The following is an 18,439-nucleotide window of genomic DNA, read 5'->3' on the forward strand; positions in this document are numbered from 1 at the left end:
TCCATGAAACAAATTCATGCTGAATTCAAATTATTTTCTTAGGAATATTTTTTTCTTAATGATCAAAGTCTTAATCAAAATTCACTGAAAAGAAACTCCACTGATTTGGATCAGCCCTGAGCTGTGTCTCCTACAGATTCCCTGGTTTCACCAACAGAGAACCAATGGAACAATGTGGCACAAAATACTGCATCGACTCTTATCAGCAGGTTGCAGTGGTCTTTCTGTTTCATTTTTTTCACTAGTAGAGATGTAGTTTTTACTTTCACCTAATAAAATAAAGGTATCTTTCATTACACTTTGTATATAGTACACAGTGCTAATAGTTAGAAATGGAGATGTTGTGATTAGGTTTAGGACTGTGAGTTTACAGCTCCTTCAAGGTGATATTTAGATCAAAGAATTTAATCTTGAAATGTTTTGATGGACTCACCATTAGACTGTAAACTTTTGGAGATACAGACTTAGATTTTGTTTAGTGTATTGCCAGCATTTAATGAATAATAGGCCATAAGATGAAATGACTGTAAGGCTCAAACTCCATTACTGTGAGATGAAGAGTATATATCAGGCTACATTGGCAGCTGGGTAAAAGCAGGTTGCTTGCAGACATATGCAGAGTCCTAAATTAAATATAATACTCCAGCTCTCTGACAGCTTTACTTCATGTTCCATCTTCATCCAGAACATGAGGGAGTAAATTTTCTGTTATTGTAGACAGCAAGATTTCACTAGATCAATATGTCCAGCAAAGAATTAGATGCATAAGTGCAGCCTCTCTTAGTGCAAGGTATTAGGAGTGGTCCTGGGCCTTCATATTGGATTTGATGGTCTTTTCCCTGGGAAGCAGTGATCTGTGCAGGAGAGGCTTTATATGTGAACACAGAATTAACTCCCCAGGGAAGTGCAGAACATCAGAAAGCACTTCATCTTTGGCTTTAAAAGAAAAATGCATCTCTTTCTCGGACAGTGCATTCTCTGCAGCATACACAGCAGCACATATTGTTATTCCCTCTCCATGAAGAAAACCTTACCAAAGCACGTTCTCCCACGCGGGGTGCCTGGGAAGTATGGGCTGGCAGTCAACATTACAGATGGAAAGGGCATGAGAGGCACAGCACTTAAGTCTGCACGGTGCTGGGGAGCCCCCTGAGCTACTTTCACAAGTTGCTGCAAGATGTGCCTGGGTAGCCAGACCTCAACTGATTTGAGCCTGGGTGATTCTGAAAATCACAGAGCACAGCCAAGCACAGTGTCATCTCCAACTGCATACTGTGAGTGACAAATTAAAGTCTACCAGGTCTCCAGGTATCACTGTGACAGATGCCAATAATAGCTGTATCAGTATTTCCCTTTAGCAGCTTTATGGATATGGTTCCCTAGTGTTTCACACCTCTCTGCATGTGTCTGGTAAATTCTTTGGTTGACCAAGCTGATACACTGCACTGCATATTTCACTGTCTCTTTCAGCAGTTAAAAGAGGGCTGAAAAGGACCTTTTACTTTCTAGAGAACCTTTTTCAACGAGATGCTGCCTGTGGCTCAGATGTGGCTCCCCATTATTTTTGGAGACTTGGTATTCATCAAGAAGTTGTTCTTGAAGGGCCTGTCTGCCCACCTGCTCTCCAACAGCATGCAGTTTAAATCAGAAGTAGTCCATCAAGATACAGGAGAGGTTTTCTGGAATTGTAAATGATATAATATTGCAGTCAAGAAACAAAAATGTAACACCTCAGCTGCTGCCCATAAAACCTATCCAAAAAGACACTCAGAATGATAACACAGACAGGTACTGTAGTAGGAATTGCAGTAGGAATTGTTTACTTATTACTGTTTCTGAGGAAATAGTGTAGTTCTGTAGTGGTGAGCACAGACTTTCTTTTAGCGGAAAAGAATGAGTCACCTTTTAATTGAGAGTGCATCTAACATAATCTGTATCCAAAATTTATAATGGGTCTCTTCAATCCTCTGAGACCAACAGAAAGCTTAGAACACAGCAAAAAATTCTCCCCCTGCACTGTTGTTAAACTTAGCAGTACAAGTACATCAGCCATTAAGTAGCATGAGAACAAAGAGGAAAGAATGGACATTACTATGCATTTAAGTAGGGGTGTTAAATAAGGAAGATTGAGATTTGGACCAAATACTAAGCCAGTGTTTTGCTTCCTTAAGGAACAAGATGATCAAGAAGGGAAGGATCAGATGGGGGTAGGAACAGAACAGTTATTGCGTATTTTACTGGAAGCAATACTTCAGCTGTTCACTGGGATAGAACTGGAGGGCTGGGTATTTTCGACTCCCCAAAACACTACAAGAACTCACACATACAGACCCAAATGCAACACTGAAGGGAATCTTAACTTATGGCTGATAAATAGCAAAACAGACACAACTATTTAATCTATCCAGGTGGAAAAGTGCTTTGATGCACTGCACTACTCTTCCAATACCAGGCCAAGTTGCCAGCTGCCTTTCAAAACTTTTGTTTTCTTGGGAATGGCCTTACATTGCTTTGAGACCTAACACTATTAGACAAGAATCTTGTACCTGTGTTGTGGTTTTTCCTCTGTGGCTTGGCATTGGGAGCACTGAGTGGAGAATCGAAAAGGCTGAGAGGCTACCAGAAAGTCAGCCTGGACCTGGGCTGCCTGGAGGGGAACAGCACTGTCCCCTGTTGGACTGCCAGCTCTCACCTCTCCTGACCTGGCATCCCACATCACTTGCCTTTTCATCCCCACAGTTTTCCACTATAGCCTGTCTCCAAAATACTATTAAACACTGACAGTGGCTGGAAAAGAGCTGGGCTCTCTGATTCCTAACCTGCATTTAACCACTAAAACCAGGGACAAAATCATCATCACTGGCGCAGTAAAGCTCCGAGGAATGTTTGGCTATTTGAAAAGAAGAGTCATTCCAATCACTGTGAAAGAAATCATTATCTGTAAAACAAAGAGAAGGCAAAAAAGCACAGCATGTCAAGGCTGATAAGCAGATGCTGATTCACCTCTCTGGGTGCCAAGCAATGGTGTGTGAATGGATGGAAATCTCCTCACCCCATTTTGTCTCTGTAAGTTTCTTGGTGTTTTGTCTCCTGGCAACAAGTCCATTGTAAGACCTTCTGCAACAGAGCTAACATTAAGCATTACTCTTTGACAATAAATGTGTGGAATATGCCTTTTGTAAGTAATGAAACCCATAAAATATTTTGAGTTAGACTTCAGATAAAACAGCAAATTAGACCCAAGTAAGCACACTTTCTTCTGCAGCTCTCTGACATTTTTTAGCACAGATTCTTCAGGAAATCAGAGGAAAGCAATTTCTCTCTAACAGCCTGTAGATGGTGTGTGATGCACACTGAATGTCAAGCAAGTACCTTACCCTAGTGCAGCAGCCTGCTCTGCATAACAGACGGCAGTGCTCTTCCAGAGACATCATGAGGTAGGAACTATGTGGGAAAATGCTCATAATTTATTTTCATTAGTCATTTATTCCTAAATTCCTATATTTTGCCTCACTTACATTGCCAAGCTTATAAGACAAAAGTTAAATATGAAACTAAATTTTCCTTTTCAAGCACAAAAGAGATTCTGTTTCCCCAAAGCACATTATATTCCAGATATGTATAAATGCTAGGAAAGGTAATCTCAAAATAAATGTAGTTCAGATAAATGGGGAAAATGTCTTTTTGAGCCACCTTGGAAAGCTTAAATATCCTGGCGAAAAGCCTTCTGGTGGTAGACTTCCAAGGTCTGTAAAGCAGGTGACTATGTAACTCTCAGTATATCATATTTATCAAAAGGAAAACGAGAGACTTATCTCCTGCTGGAAAATGCCTGATAAATTAAAAGGCCTGTCAATATGAATGTTTATTTATGGATCTTCACATATTTTCAGCACTGTAAAATCTATGGGATCTCCCAGATGACATGATTACCTGCCACAAGTGTCTGATCTCTCTTCTTCTTTTCTAAAGCTGTGTTCTTTTCAGTAGGATACAAGTGTCAACTTATTGTTTAAGTGTACATGTTGCTGTTTTTATACTATGAGTGTGCCAATAAATGCACTTGGCATTTAAATGTAATATAGTGAGTTGTGTGATACTTTTCAAACTTGTTTATCATGAAAATCTGCCAGCCTAGCCTTGGTGGAATAGCCGTTTCCCTGCATACTCTCTTCAGATAGAGATATAGCAGTCTTTCTTCCAGTTTAGTTCAAACTACTTCTGAAAGGCCACGTGTAAGTGAAAAAAGCTGCAAAGACTATCGTCTTGAAGAATCATACATATTCCCAACAGGAGAAACCCTCTTCTAGAATTTTATCCCACACTTAACCACTCATCCATAGGAAAGCTCTGTCTGTTGCTCAGGCAATTTTTACGTTGAAGAATGCCCAGCTACAGTGCTGGTGACCCAGAGACCAATGTGAAAGCTATGTCCTTGTTTACGTGAATTTCCCTATAGCTCAGTAATTACTGTTAATGATGTCAGCAAATCCTTTACTGTTTTTGTGGTTTTTTATTCTCCCAGCTAGGAAGCCATCTGCTTTATATTATGAATGCTACAGTACACAGAAAGTATGGAAAGTCAATGTTTAACTATCCTATGCTATTACTGGAATATCTGAATTCACATACAATGAATTCATCATACAGTGCTGTCCAAGGAACTATTACCCAGCAATTGACTGCTGGAGACAAACTAATTCTTTTAATCTCTTGAGAAGCAATCCCAGGGGTGCTGGTTTCTCCACTTGATATTTGTACATACTGTGTCCAGTGATAGTACTGGAGGAATGCATAAAGCGTCTTTGGAAAAAAAACATTTAGACTTGAGATCACCCCCTCTGTGGGGTTTATCCTAGCTGTTAAAGTACATCCTCTCTGGCCCTGAGCAATGGTTGAGATTCAATAGGACAGTGAAAGCACCAGGCAAAGGAGCCCTAACATGAATTTATTGCTGTTGGTTTTCTTCTCTGGTCTCAATACCTCCTTTGATGGACACAAACAGAACAAAAAAGAGGGATTCTTCACCTCCTCAGATTCTTCACCTCCTTCACCTCACCTCCTCCAAAACGTAAAAAGTACGTTTTATATAAAAAAGTTTATCATGTGTTTCCAATTATTATAGTATTAATACAAAGAAATTATTAAGAAACATTTATCATTGTAAGGCTTCCTTTCCTGTAAACTATACTCACATGTACTCTCTCCAGAAGGACCAGCTGAAGGGGTTTTTTGAACTGTTTCTGTAGATACTCAAGAGCTGAGGACACTGTGAAATAAGACAGAAGCCTTGCCAAAAAACGTTTATGTGCTGACAAAGCTGTCAAACACTGCGGACAGATGTTCAGTAATTATTCTCTGACTCCTCTATGCTAAGTCTACATGCACAGCATATATATTCACTTCATAATGCAGCTCAAAGTGCCCATCCTGAGTCTGGATTTGTGTCTGGATCTGGGCTGTATATCTACACAAAAAATACTCCCTGCAGATTAGTACCTTGACAATTTCTTTCCATAGCTCTGTTTCAGAACCTGGGGTCCCAAGATGTGATATGGGTCTTACCTTTTTTTCTTGTAGTAGCTGTTCCTGAAAAAGCTTCCAGCGTTTCTGGTGGTGGGTGTCCCACTTCTCCAGCTGAGGGACCAAATTCTCCTGCCATTCCTCTTTCAACAGTTCACATTCTCTTACAGAGAGGCCGGTCACAACAGGCAGGGTCTGAAGAAACAGCTCATTCACCAACTCTGCTAAAACACTGGAAGCTTTAGAATACAGCTCCTAAGGGGACAAAGAGGGACAAAATGAGGCAGGTGAGAAAGCGAACCTCATGTCCCTTTGGAGCTATACGCTGTACAATGCCAGTGAGGGAACCCTGTCTCAGTTAACACATTGGACCAGTAACCCCTAGAGATAAAAGCCAGTAACACCTGAGTTATACCAGGTTTTGTAGATGGAACCTGCAACAACATACATGTTTTAGTTTAAGGCACATAAAGGCATTTCAAATGCAATAGTGGCATTAGCACAAGATTTTGAACCCTAACTGCTGCCTACCTGCAACTCCAATGCAAGTAATATCATGTTCTACTGGCTGTAGTGAGGTGTTGTAAATTCCACAGATTTTGCCTGTCACTGTGGGAAGAATCCTGTGTAGCACAACACCTCATAGGCATATTTTTAAAGGTGGTGACATAAACTGAATAAAGGCAAGAAATAAAGAAGAGTTAAAAGGGACAGTGTGGCATTTAGGTAGACAAAATTGACACTAGTCATGTTAATAGTTGTTGCTCTGAAATATGACATTCTTCAATGCCTTCTGGAAGGACAGAATTATTCAAATCCATCTTGATACAGAACAGCTTCAAGCCTAAGAAAACAAACATCTTCTGGTTTTGAATTGCTGAGCCTGTTTCATTCGCAAGAGGAGTTTGGGTGATTTAGTCAGATGGCATCCAAGCTACTAAATCTTTTCAAAACCTGTAATTTCAATGTCAAACACACAGTGATGATATGAGCTGCCTTTGCAAACTTGCTAGAAATTTGAGATAATCCCTGAGATAACTGAGTGCAGGTAGCTTTCCCTAGAGGAAGAGAGAAAACAAAGACATTGGAAAGGTCACACAGACACTGCAGTATTCCAGCAGTATGAAGAGCTGTTTTTGTGCGAGTTCACCATCGTCATATCAATCAAAAAAGCTTTATTGTCTGCGAGTTTTTGCTTTCATTGTAAATCACTGTTAGCCCTCCTGAAAATACTTAAATTTATATCTTTTCCTGTAAAATACAGCTAATATTTTTAAATCTCTTTTCAGCATTTCTCTTGCAAAACCAAGTCAAGCCTTCTAGTTGTAGCTTTCCGTTAAATATGTGTTTAATCACAATCTCTTAAGTGATTAAAATCCAGAATCTCTCAAAAGAAGCACAGTCATATTCATCCAAATGTCAAAAACATTTGTCTGCAGCTCATACACATGAAAATTTCTAGTGGACTTGTCTGGTTTTGGGGGACACACTGATATAATGTATTACTGTCTAAGAGCCCATTCCAATTTCTAGATGTGGTATCATAAAAATAAATAAATAAATGAAGAAGGATGTTAAATTTGCAAACTACTCAGAAAAAAGCAATGAACATAATTTAGGCTGCACATTAAATCTGGCTCTGTGCATATGCCCCCTTAATGATCAATTTTGGCTTCACATACTGTTTCCACAGAACCTTTATTTGTTCAGTGTTTAGGTTTATCAATACCCATTGAGTGGACAGATTTTAATTCTTTTTTTTTTTTTTTAATTTATTTTGTATGTCTCAGTTATTGTAAAATACCCAAGCTGTGCACTGAATACTAAATTATTATTTTCCTCCTGGGATCCCTGTAGGATGCTAATCACCATATTAATGAGCTGTTTCACAAACAATAAATAGCTTAGTTTAACAGCTCCCTGCAGCAACCTCTTCTTATGGATAAAATCGAGGCACAACACTATCAGAAGTGTTCACTACACCTTTGAGATGAGATGTCTCGTTTTTTACACTCTCTTACTTGTTAAAAACATGCAGAATTTTATGAATCCAGCTCCCACTGACTTTGTTTAACCTCTGACTGGGTCCTTGCCAGAAATGATAGTTGGAGACACAATTGGATACCTCATTTCTGGTAACACTTCTCTCATTTCTGGCTATTGCTCACAATCTGGACATGACAGTGTCATTAGGGTAACATCTGACCAGTGATATATTTCTCTATGCAGCGCCTTTTCTTACTACGAAATGGTTTGGCTGGCTGGGCTAGCCTGCTTAGTATGCAACAACTTCTGTCAAAAAGCAAAGTTCTTCACTCTTTGGTAGTTTGGTTTGAGGCACTTTGTGGTCAGAGTGCACCGGGTGACGGGGCTGCTCTACTGCTGGAGGTGACACTGGAGTGACTGTGCTGGAACCTGCTTGGTGCCTGTGGTTGCTGCTGCTGGCACACATATTGGAGCCTGACCCTGTGGACGCATGGAAAACTTGGTCTCACGGTGTTTCTGGCAGCACAGGAACAGGGCAGTGGGGAGACAATGTTAAACGACTATTCTGCAATAAACTGAAAATGGTTTTACAGGGAACTGCAGTCCAAAGAATTCTGGATACCTGTCCACAGATGCCTACTGTGCAGGTGCTGAATGTGGCTATGTCTGCTCTGCTAAAATCTCCCAGATTAAACAGCTAGACTGGGCACTAGGAAACACTGAAAAGTGGAATGAAACCTACCACACCAGTCCTAAATTATTGGTTGAAACGTGCCCCATACAGCACAGAAGTGCCTCAGGCTGCATATATCACTGCAAAAACACTATGCAGCACAGGTAGATTCTGTCTCCTCTTTAATTATTCTAGCTACCAGCTCCTGTTACAACAAGAGGCAGCATTCATACCGTCTTCTTAACGATCTGTTTAGTTGTGGACCTGGTTTAGCTTGTCAACACTAATGCAAAATGGTCTGAGTTCTTTCTGCTGCTGCTTTATTTTAGAATTCAAGTCTCTAAATCCTGGGATTTAACATAAAGATCCTATTTTTCTAATCTCTGTATCCCATACCACGTTAAAAAAAAAACTCACTCTGTCTCTGTAAACCATCTCTTCTCTGAGCTGTTCTCGCCTTTTGAGACAATTCAATTCTCCTGCCTTTACTGGGTGTTCCCAAATATAAAAAATTCTTTTGGGTCTAAAACAGTTCAGAGGAAGCCTAGCGAAGTCTGTGGCATTTCTATCGCAATCTCCAAAGATCTCAGGCAGGGTGTTAAGGAACTCTATTCTTAAACAAACAGAGTTCTATCTACAGCAACTAAATCGCTTTGCAACACATTTTGCTTCAGAACTGATAGCATTTCCCTGGCATGCTGACAGCCCTGTATTATTATTTACTAGGGAATCTTTTGCACCGAACCTAAAGAATGCGTTTTGTTACTTGTCGTCATGCCATTTTGTTTAAAGATCAATTGAATAGCATTCTGCTTGCACTCCCTGCAGCTTCCAATTATGTTGTATACTTACTGTTGGTGCTACCAGAGCGGGAACACAGATACCCAGGAAAACTGTGACTACATCCTGTTCCCACAACATACTTAACTACACAACCTCTTTAGTGTGATGGGCAAAGCTATCTTCAGATCACAGGTGCTTAATTATTTGCAAAATACTTCATGGTCCTCTGCTGAAATTGGTGTGAAAGGACAAGAAAGCAGGACTAGAAATCCAGGAACAGTTTTTCACATCAACAGTTCCTTTAGAAAGGACAAAGCTGGGCAAATACATGGAAGACAAACAGGACTGAGTGGTACGTACTTTTCATCTCACAGATGCTGCCAACAGGCAGAGGAACAGAAAGCTTGGTCAAGTGCTCTAAGTCCCTCTGAGAGTGATTTTCAACAGTACTGAACACTTAACTTCTATTATAAATTCTGTTCTGTGCAGGACACAAATCCTGCACTTACTGGTCTCAGCTGCAGTCTGGGATCAAAAAATAAACCTCCATCAGTGATGACTATCAAAATACTAACTTCTCTTCAGCTGGTCACTGGGTTTTTTAACCTGAACACTTAATAGGATGTACATTAGAGCCCATGCAGTCCAGCACAAACCCTAACATTACAGCATGCCCTACACAGAGAACATAGCACACGTACAATGTGATGGCTACATGGTTTAATGCAACACTTGTAGAAATGCAGTAGAATGGCCTTGTAAGATTTGGTAGGGGAAATGGTAAGTCTCCATTTAAGAAGAAAAATGCAGATGTGATTTAATTCTATGAGTATGACTCAAGCTAAGAAAATAGTTCAAAATATTTGTACTCTAAGGAATATACTCAATATGAAACAGCAATAAAGTCCATCTGAAACAAGGATAGTGTGCTGCATATTATAAAGGCTATTTTCTCTAGGAAAAGAACAAAAACAGTTAGAAATCCTACTGCTTGAGCATCTTATTTTTGGACTAGAACCCCTACGAAATAGTTCCTATAAACTTCCTGATACGCCATTTCTTGTTTGTAGAACTTTTACTTAATGAAATTTATTCAAATTGATTCCATTAATAGAATAGCTGATTGCAACGTTGAATGAACCTGTTTGTAGTACCTGGCAGTCAATCTGAAAGCTTTTCAAAAAATCTCAAGAGAAATTCATCACGCATAAAGAGATACCACAGGGTAGACGCAGAAATAAAATGGGCTCAGATTGAAATGCTGAGTAGATCTGAATTTCAAACAAGGCAGTAAATATATAATTTTGTCAAAAACCAAGGGAAATACACAGTTTATCAGATTTCACTACAAATCTGAAGATCAGTATTAATGCTTTCCCTTAAAGACAAATGATTAAAGGGTTCCTACATGCAGATGAGAATAAAGCAAATAATTAAATTGTGAAGCAAGAAAATATATTTAGAAATGCTGGTTGCATTGTATTTTAAATGCCACTGTCTAGTATTTATTATCTCTAAGAGGCAACTGCATAGTTATTTGTTGACTTGCGATAGTTACTTGTTAACTTCAGATACAACAACATTTCATTAAAATAATTAACATTTCTGGTCAAAGCTGTAGAACACTTTTGCACCTCATGTCCAAAGGCTAGGACACTTTTTTAGGGGGCAAGAGATTCGTCTCCCAACTCATACTGTGTCTTACTGAGGAAAGAAATTCAGTAGATCATACAACCTACAACAGTTCCAAATGTTCTGGGACACCACTGGCCACTAGAAGATACTTCCCATCATAAACTCAGGCTAAGTGGGGAAAAGCTGACTGCATACATTTCTTCCTCTATTCCACAAGAAGAATTCTGGCATGCTAACTGCACCCTGCTTTTAAGCATCGACACTAAGACATGATGACATGGAAGTCATCCTTAGGCACAAGCTAATAATAATAAAAAATACTTTGAATTCCATACAATAAAAATGGGACTTCCTTGAAATTACAGTTTGCCCTCTCATTGGTCCTTGATTAATTCAGGAGGCAGTTTCAACCCTAGCTTTCTGTACTCTCCTACCTTTTTAGGAATGTGCCTCTGAGATATGGTGATATCCTTTACTAGATCAAGCTATCAGCAGACTATGAATCCTTACAGAGATAAAACACATTTTCTTATATAATAAGGCAAGAAGAAAACTTCAGAAATAAGCCTATCCATATCACACACCCTGTATTTCATATCAGCACATATGTTCATAGTGACTCTTTGAGAATACCTACAGCTGGGCTGAATTTCTTCAGCTCATTGCTGACTCGTGACTGAGGCCAGCCAATTGCTTTGGGCACCCAGAATGACCCATGTCGTTTGGTGATGAGATAGGAAAGGCCAAGAAGGCTATTAGGACTTCTATCAAGGTTATAGGTAGTACACAGCTATAAACTCATCAACTTCATATAAACTTTAGTACTGGCTAATGGATGAAACATTTAGGTGTGATTTTACAAATATAACAAACATTTTCAGAACTTTAACTGAATGTGCAAACATAGTAGAGATAAGGAGCTCAAAGCTTTGACTGAAATGACCAGACCAAATTTAATCAGTCCACCAACCCGGAATTAGAGTGAGTTCATGTGGTAAGAGTTCACATATTTAATCTACCAGATCACACAGTCTTTCAACTTTTTTGCGTCAAGTCACACGGCAAAATTTTCAAAAGTGAGCATTTGAGACAAGCTGTGGGTGACTCAGCTTCAAAAGCAGCTTGCTCTGAATAGCCACACATGCCATCCACTCTATGAAAGCATCCCCAACCATATCTCATGTTAATTAAATTATATAAGGGAAGCAATGAAAGAGCAAATCTCTAAGAATCTGTACTCATGATTTTGACAAAGATAATTTTTCCCCTTCTATTAACCGAGGAAAACATCAAATACTTTGCTTCAACCTCACATTCAATGTTTACCCATTCATAAAATGTTTATTGCCTTGCCTGTTGATAATACTCACTACTTAATAGCTTTTAATCTAAATTCTTGTGCATTTCTATGTTCTGTCAAGTCAAATCAAATAACATTCTGGTGAACTGCTATCAGCGAAGAGGAATTATAAATGACAGTAAATTTTGTATTTTTATGGTTTTGATGTTAAGGCTGAGGAAAAATAATTATTTTACGAGGGACTATGTAATTCCCATCTGTTAATTGATTTCCTTTTGTGTAATCTGCATGTCTGTTTTCTTAATAAAGAGCTGTTAACCACCAAGCTCTTTTCAATTCTCCCTTCCCTGCTGAAATAAGCAGGTAGTTCACCAAAATAAATAAATAAATAAATAGAAGGAGAAAAAAAAGATTAAAGGTTGGTTAACACCTCTCTCATATGATAAACTCAAGACAGATGTGCGAGGAGCTATTCATTAATCTTTCCCAGAGTTCAGGAAAAACAGAAGAGAACATAATGGGTATGGGAGGAGGAGGAGATGCTTTAACTGACCTGTGAAAGAAAATTACAGTAATAATTTTCCAACTCAAAAGCTACCCAAGCCAATACAAAACTGTTATTGTGACACAGTATCCCTTGTGTATGGGAAAACTCTGAAGACTATGTTTACTGAAAGTATTAAGCTAAGCCTTTCCATTAGCTCCGACACAATTCCTTCTTCAGTTATGACATACTGCAAGAATCAAAATCACTTGTCCCCCATTCCTCAACTTGTACTTCAAAAATTAGTTACGGAGCTTGTGCTTAGACACAAGACTACTCACCTACAGTATTTTAATCCACTGCTATGGCTGAAAAGTCCTATGCAATCCAAATACAACTCCTTCATTCACTTCAGGCATCAACAGATTCCACTGACCTTAGTTAAACCATTTTAATTGATTTATTCATGTGTACACAAAACAAACCTACTCAATTATTCTTTGCAAACACAGTCAGCTTCCAGACCATTGCATTTTTATATATTTCTTCACCAATTTGAATAATTTTTTAATGTACTGTAGCACCACAGGGTACGGTAGTGCTACAGGGCTACATAAATCTTGGTGAAATCACAAACTGTTTAAAAGGTGAAAAAATGAAAAAAAAAAAGTGAGAAGGGCTTAGGAGAACATTGTGAGAACAAGATTAGGTTGTTCTCCCACAAGTGAGTGGCACTTGTAGTGAAGTGACTTTTTTTTTTTCTGTACCTAGGATATTCACTTATTCATCCAGTACCTAGAATATTCTACTTACTCGTTTGCTTTCCTGCTTGCTTATACTAGGACAAACCAAGGTAACTCTGCGGAAGGAAATCAAGTAACACAAGTGTGCAACTGAAGGAAGAAAGGAGGACCTAAACTTTTTATCATGTATAAGCTGGACAACCTATAATTTAAAGACCAAATTGCTTTTTTAGCTTCTTATAGGGAATTAGAGCTTTGGTGATTTGCTTTTAAACTACCACAAAGTAGCATTTTAGTGGCTATGATCATGTTTATGCATTACACCATCCTAGGAAGAGCTGTTAAGAGGTCTCCACAATCTGTCACAAAAACAAAATTATAAAAATAAACAAACACCACTCAACTATGTGGAAACAGCTGCTGTAAATGACTGCAGTTCGAACAGAACGAGTAAATACAGAGGTGATAAAAGTTTTTAGAAAGGATGGTAGAAATGTGGGGTGAAAAACAGCAAAAAGAATGGTTCTGAGGGTGTGGAGCTGGGCCTTAGGGAAGGCAGATCTGAGTCTTGCCAAGTCCTCTTCCCTTGAAAAAAAGGTGGAGTGACCTTCCAACACAGCAGTCCAGGACCATGAGTTTAGGACCGTGCCCAGGCACTCGGGTTTCTGCGGTTGACCGAGTGAATCTGTCAGGGTGCAGCTCTTGAGAACTTTGTGCCTTGGCTGAGCAAGCAAAGGACCGTGCTGCTTGTGGGGACCACAATGTGCTGCAGACGCAGACTTGCTCAGCATGGGCAGCAGCGAGCAAGGGGCTGGACAAAACAGGGCCTGATGGTGATGGCATTCTGCTGTTGTCTTTGAGGATTTTTTCCAGTTGGTAATCTACAGTGCAGGTTTTGATACGGTACTTAACCAAGAGTGGATGGTTTAGAAAGTTTGCACCTGTATGCTCTATGACAGTTGCTTTGAAAGCTGCTAGTAAATGTTCTTAGCTGAAGTTATGCCCTAGAAAGGGACTTTATCTAACTGGGTGCTATGCACCTCTCCAGCACTGGTGCTGTTACATTGGTAGATGAACTTACTGGATATTGGACCAAATGGTCTTCTATCTCAGCCAACATGGTTGCTCTTTACTATGGTATTGGTGTTTATCTGATAAATTTCAGTATTGATGCAGCTCCAAGGACCAACTTAAAAAAGCAGAGGACTTGGATGTGGAAAAAAACAACTTACTTTGGGTTCTACTGCCATTAATCTGAACAGAACACTGGGATTGATTCCAGTTCTGGGGGCTTACAGCTAAAGCCAAGATGGCAATGGGTACACAAGCAGCAACTTGACTGGAACCCTAAATCCTGTGGGTACTGGATGATATTAGATTGTTCAGCCCAGAAAAAATAGGTAAGTGATTGCTTTTAGTCCTGGGCCAGCAGAGAATATGAGCTACTTGGTAAAGGGGGTATTTAGAATAGCATTGCTACATCATGGTTACGGAGAAGTTGTGATCTATGTAACACTTTGCTCATCTTGGGTTAGGTAATTAGCTCCTAGTAGGACACCTCAGTCCTATTTCTCCTAAATCCAGGGGCTATTTAATTTGTGTGTGTGTTGGAGGGGGGAAAGAGTAAGTGCCATGTGCAGCTTTGGAGGGCTAATTGTTATTTGCAACAAAATAAAAATTAGGCTTAATGCTAAATATTTAACTACTTCTAGTTTTTTCCACTCTGACTGTGTTTACAAATATATGAATTAATCTTTTTGAAATCTTCTTGCAGTCTTTGGATGCCTTGAGGACCATAGTCTGAGGACTATTTATCTACATACATGAAGAGCATGCTAATGTGGCTATACAGAGTTTCAAGCAGTTTTTCAGTAATATTACTAGGCTTCAGTTTCTACGGGAGGGATAAAAAGCAACTGAACAGAACTCTCTATTGTTAAAAGTCTTTTCTTCTAACTTATTTAGTAACACATGCTGACAATTATGAAAACATGGAGATTAAGTGAACAATAGATTGTTTAAAAACAGTCTTTAGTTTATCCTCTTCCTTGCTTGTGGTAGAACAGCAACAGCGGAGTCCAAACCCTAAAAATGACTGCAAAGCAAATGACTATCAGTTAAGCTACAGGGAGTACAGACCTTCTGGAACAACAACATGGAGCTCTGCAGTGTTGGCAGATGTGCCCAAAACAGCTGTTTCTACAAACTAGCTGTTTCAAACCCATGTGGGACATAGCTCTTGCAGCACAGGGCTGAATATTGCCTTGGGAGGGTTGCTGGTACCAGCTGGTTAGTCTAATGTTTGCTTGCTTGGGTCTACTTGAGCTGCAGTCACACCACTGCACTGTGGAGTATCTCAAATTCTTTTTGCCTTCCCAGGAGTGTCTTGCCCTCACCATTGGAAGCAGTAGCTTCTCCCTAGCAGAAAGATGGAGAAATGAAGCAAAGAGGTGAAGCCCTGCTGTTCAGGGAAAGGATTCTGGTTGTCCAAGGTGCAGTTTTGCTCTGAAAGTGTGGTGAAACAGAGGAAGAAGCAAAGGCATTGTGGTTGTGAGATGCAATTCCTTCCCTCAGTGTTAAATCTATGTTTGCTTTTATGCCCTGGGTAACAGGCAAATTGTTTAACTACTGCACTTCCCTCATCTGTAGAAGTCAGAGCAGTTCCATTTATCTATAGTAGGGCTGTGCTCTTGTATTTTCTCTTCTTTCTAGCTTATGCTGCTTGTAAGGTATACTGAGAAGCGGTATGCCCTTCTGAAACAGTCTGTACTATCTGCATTTAGGGCTAAGAGAGTAAAGTGCAGTTGTGCACCATGTTAAATGTCACAATAAAAATGTTTTATTGTAAAAATAGCTGGAAAACAAGATTTGTGGACCCTCATCCAATAGATGCCAGTTGGATTACAGTACTTCTTGCAGTTTTTCATTTCTGGCAGTATTTGTATGGGTCTAGGAATAAGAGAGCAGCTGTAATATGGAACATAATGGCTTTGAGCTGAGTGAATTGGCAGAGATCAAGTTTGTGCAGCTCTCCTGGCAACTTGGCCATTCTAGAAACACTTAATTCACCCAAACCAATTTTTCTTTAATGAAAAAGAAAACTTAGCTACACTGCTGAAAGAAGTAGGATATTCAGTCTGGTTTTAGTGTCAGTAAAGCAGAGTACACAACAAAGGAAAGCAATATAACTTTACAAATAAGTGAAACTGTGCAGGGGAAAAAAATGTTTGGTCTCCAGAGACTTCATGTGAAATGAGGAAGGGGCTGGAGAAGAAGTCAGTAACTCTGGAGAACTGAGTGCTCACAGTAATATCAGCAGACATGCTGACTTTTCTTAAATAGTTTTCTACAATTAATCTACTCTGATTCATGGGCATAGCCCTCCAAGCAAATTTTTTCCTTCTCCGAAGCAGTAATTTTTCTCAAACATCCTGTTGTTTGCTTTATTACATAAAACCATGGTAAAAACTGCTTTTTTGTTCTAAATACAGTAAATTATTATTTTTTTTTCAGTTGAATTTCCAAAAGTGCATGTGGACCAGTGCTAATTAAGATTGTGTGGGTATCTTATCTTGATGTGCTGGAGACTACAAGTTTCCATAACACCCTGATCTGGTCATAATTAATCATGACAAGGATCCTGTTGAGCTGAGAGTGATTAGTTTCAGCCTAATTAAAGGTCACTGCCAGATACGCTTTTGGTCTTCATCAGATAGATCATGTTACCTTATTTTTTCAGTACAGACAGAAAATAATTAAAGATGACGCAAAGGCATGATGCATCTACATATTTTCCAAATCAGTAAGATTAAGAGGCGTAAAAATATTACTTATAACAAAGATCTGAACTTATTTCAAGGAACTAACTAGAGTCAAAATAATTTTTTGAGAGGAAAAAGAGATGAGAAAACTATTTTTGGACATGTAGTGAACTTAACTAAGAATAGTATCATCTCACCACAGTGTGGAGGAGATAATTATGTCACATAAATGAAGTCTCTCTCCTGATATTAACGCCAGGCATAGTATACTCTAAATGTTATTACAGATTTGTCAGCCACTCAGGTAGCACATTTTGGCAGACCATTTAGGTATTTTCTGACTTATACAAGGTTAGGAAACATACTGTATTGGGAATAAAATGGAAAAGGCAAGCTAATGGGAGACTGTTTCAATCTGTTTTGCCAACCTAGCTTTCTGGAAAAGCCACGATCTCTTCTGCAATTCTCCAGTCCCTCCCTGAGACCACACGCTGTGTCACGAAGCTAGTGGATCTTCAGAATTATTTTAGTTAATAACATATCACTAGAGGTGGTACCTTGTAGAGAACTGCAACAGCCTCTGTGCTCTCATAGTCATCTTCCTCTTCCAGTTCCCACTGCGCCTGCCAATGCTTCTCTAGCAGATCATGGTAAGCCTAAGAGAAACACAACAGGTATATAAATAGTATATTTAAGTAGCTGGAAATGTTGTTTTAATAGCTTGTGATCCTCTCCCTCCCCTTCCGCAGCACCTTCTCATGTACCCTCATAATAGTAAGGGGTTATGTGGAATCATAACTCAGAGGGACACGAAACCTTAGCACCTTAGTTTGGGCATATCCAGTCTTACGTATGAAACTCTACAGCCTAGGCAGTCTGGGGTACCTAATACTGGAAAACATTTGAAATCACCTGATTCGCATACTGCTTGCCTCTGTATGTGTATCACTTCATCATACCCAGGACTGAGGTGCAGAATAACCAACATAAACATCTCTTATAACTCTATCACACTGTACGGGACTTTTGCACTGGGGTTGATCATCGTGTCCCATAGCATGGTCAGATGGCTCTCCACCTGAAAGGCTGATCTAAGACTTGGTCCTGGATGTGAGGTAGACACTTGTTCAAGGGCAGTGCATAGGAAATTTCAGTCAGAGACAAGGACCTGGCAGCTTTTCCAATAGAATTTTAGCAAAAGGCTTTGCAGAGTTAGCAGAACATGCAGAAAATGGAGCACTTATGATCTTCCTCTGTCTCTGCAGAGCAATCCTCTCTTGTCATAATGTTCTACTTTAGTCCTTTTTTCTTCCCCAATGTCTGAAATACTTCATAGGTATCTAACAGATACTTTTCCCATTCACAGAGTAGGGAAAAAAAGATCCAGTATCTGATTTGCAAGAGCAAGTGGGAAAATGTAAGGTGGCTTTTTTCTTTATTAAAAAATAAATTATTATTTTTTATTTAGAAAAATAGAAAGAAAAATGAAAAAAAAAACAACAAAAAAACAGAAGAGAGCTTTAATATGTTCCTGGTGCATGAAGGAATACA

The 18,439-nt window shown here is 39.3% G+C and overlaps 1 protein-coding gene across 3 annotated transcripts in view; it reads right to left on the minus strand.

Annotated features, from left to right (window-relative positions):
- EVC (EvC ciliary complex subunit 1) overlaps positions 1-18,439 on the minus strand; it is a 54,177-nt gene that overhangs the window by 14,909 nt on the left and 20,829 nt on the right. For all 3 annotated transcript variants that reach the window (XM_048046255.2, XM_013179812.3, XM_066995640.1), the window contains exons 11-12: positions 17,446-17,544; positions 5,566-5,778 (exon numbers count right to left, since the gene is read on the minus strand). In XM_048046255.2, the coding sequence (XP_047902212.2) occupies positions 5,566-5,778; positions 17,446-17,544 (312 nt within the window). The remainder of the gene's footprint in view (positions 1-5,565; positions 5,779-17,445; positions 17,545-18,439) is intronic.

Source organism: Anser cygnoides, chromosome 4 (genome assembly GCF_040182565.1).
Source record: "Anser cygnoides isolate HZ-2024a breed goose chromosome 4, Taihu_goose_T2T_genome, whole genome shotgun sequence".
Lineage (NCBI taxonomy): Eukaryota > Metazoa > Chordata > Aves > Anseriformes > Anatidae > Anser > Anser cygnoides.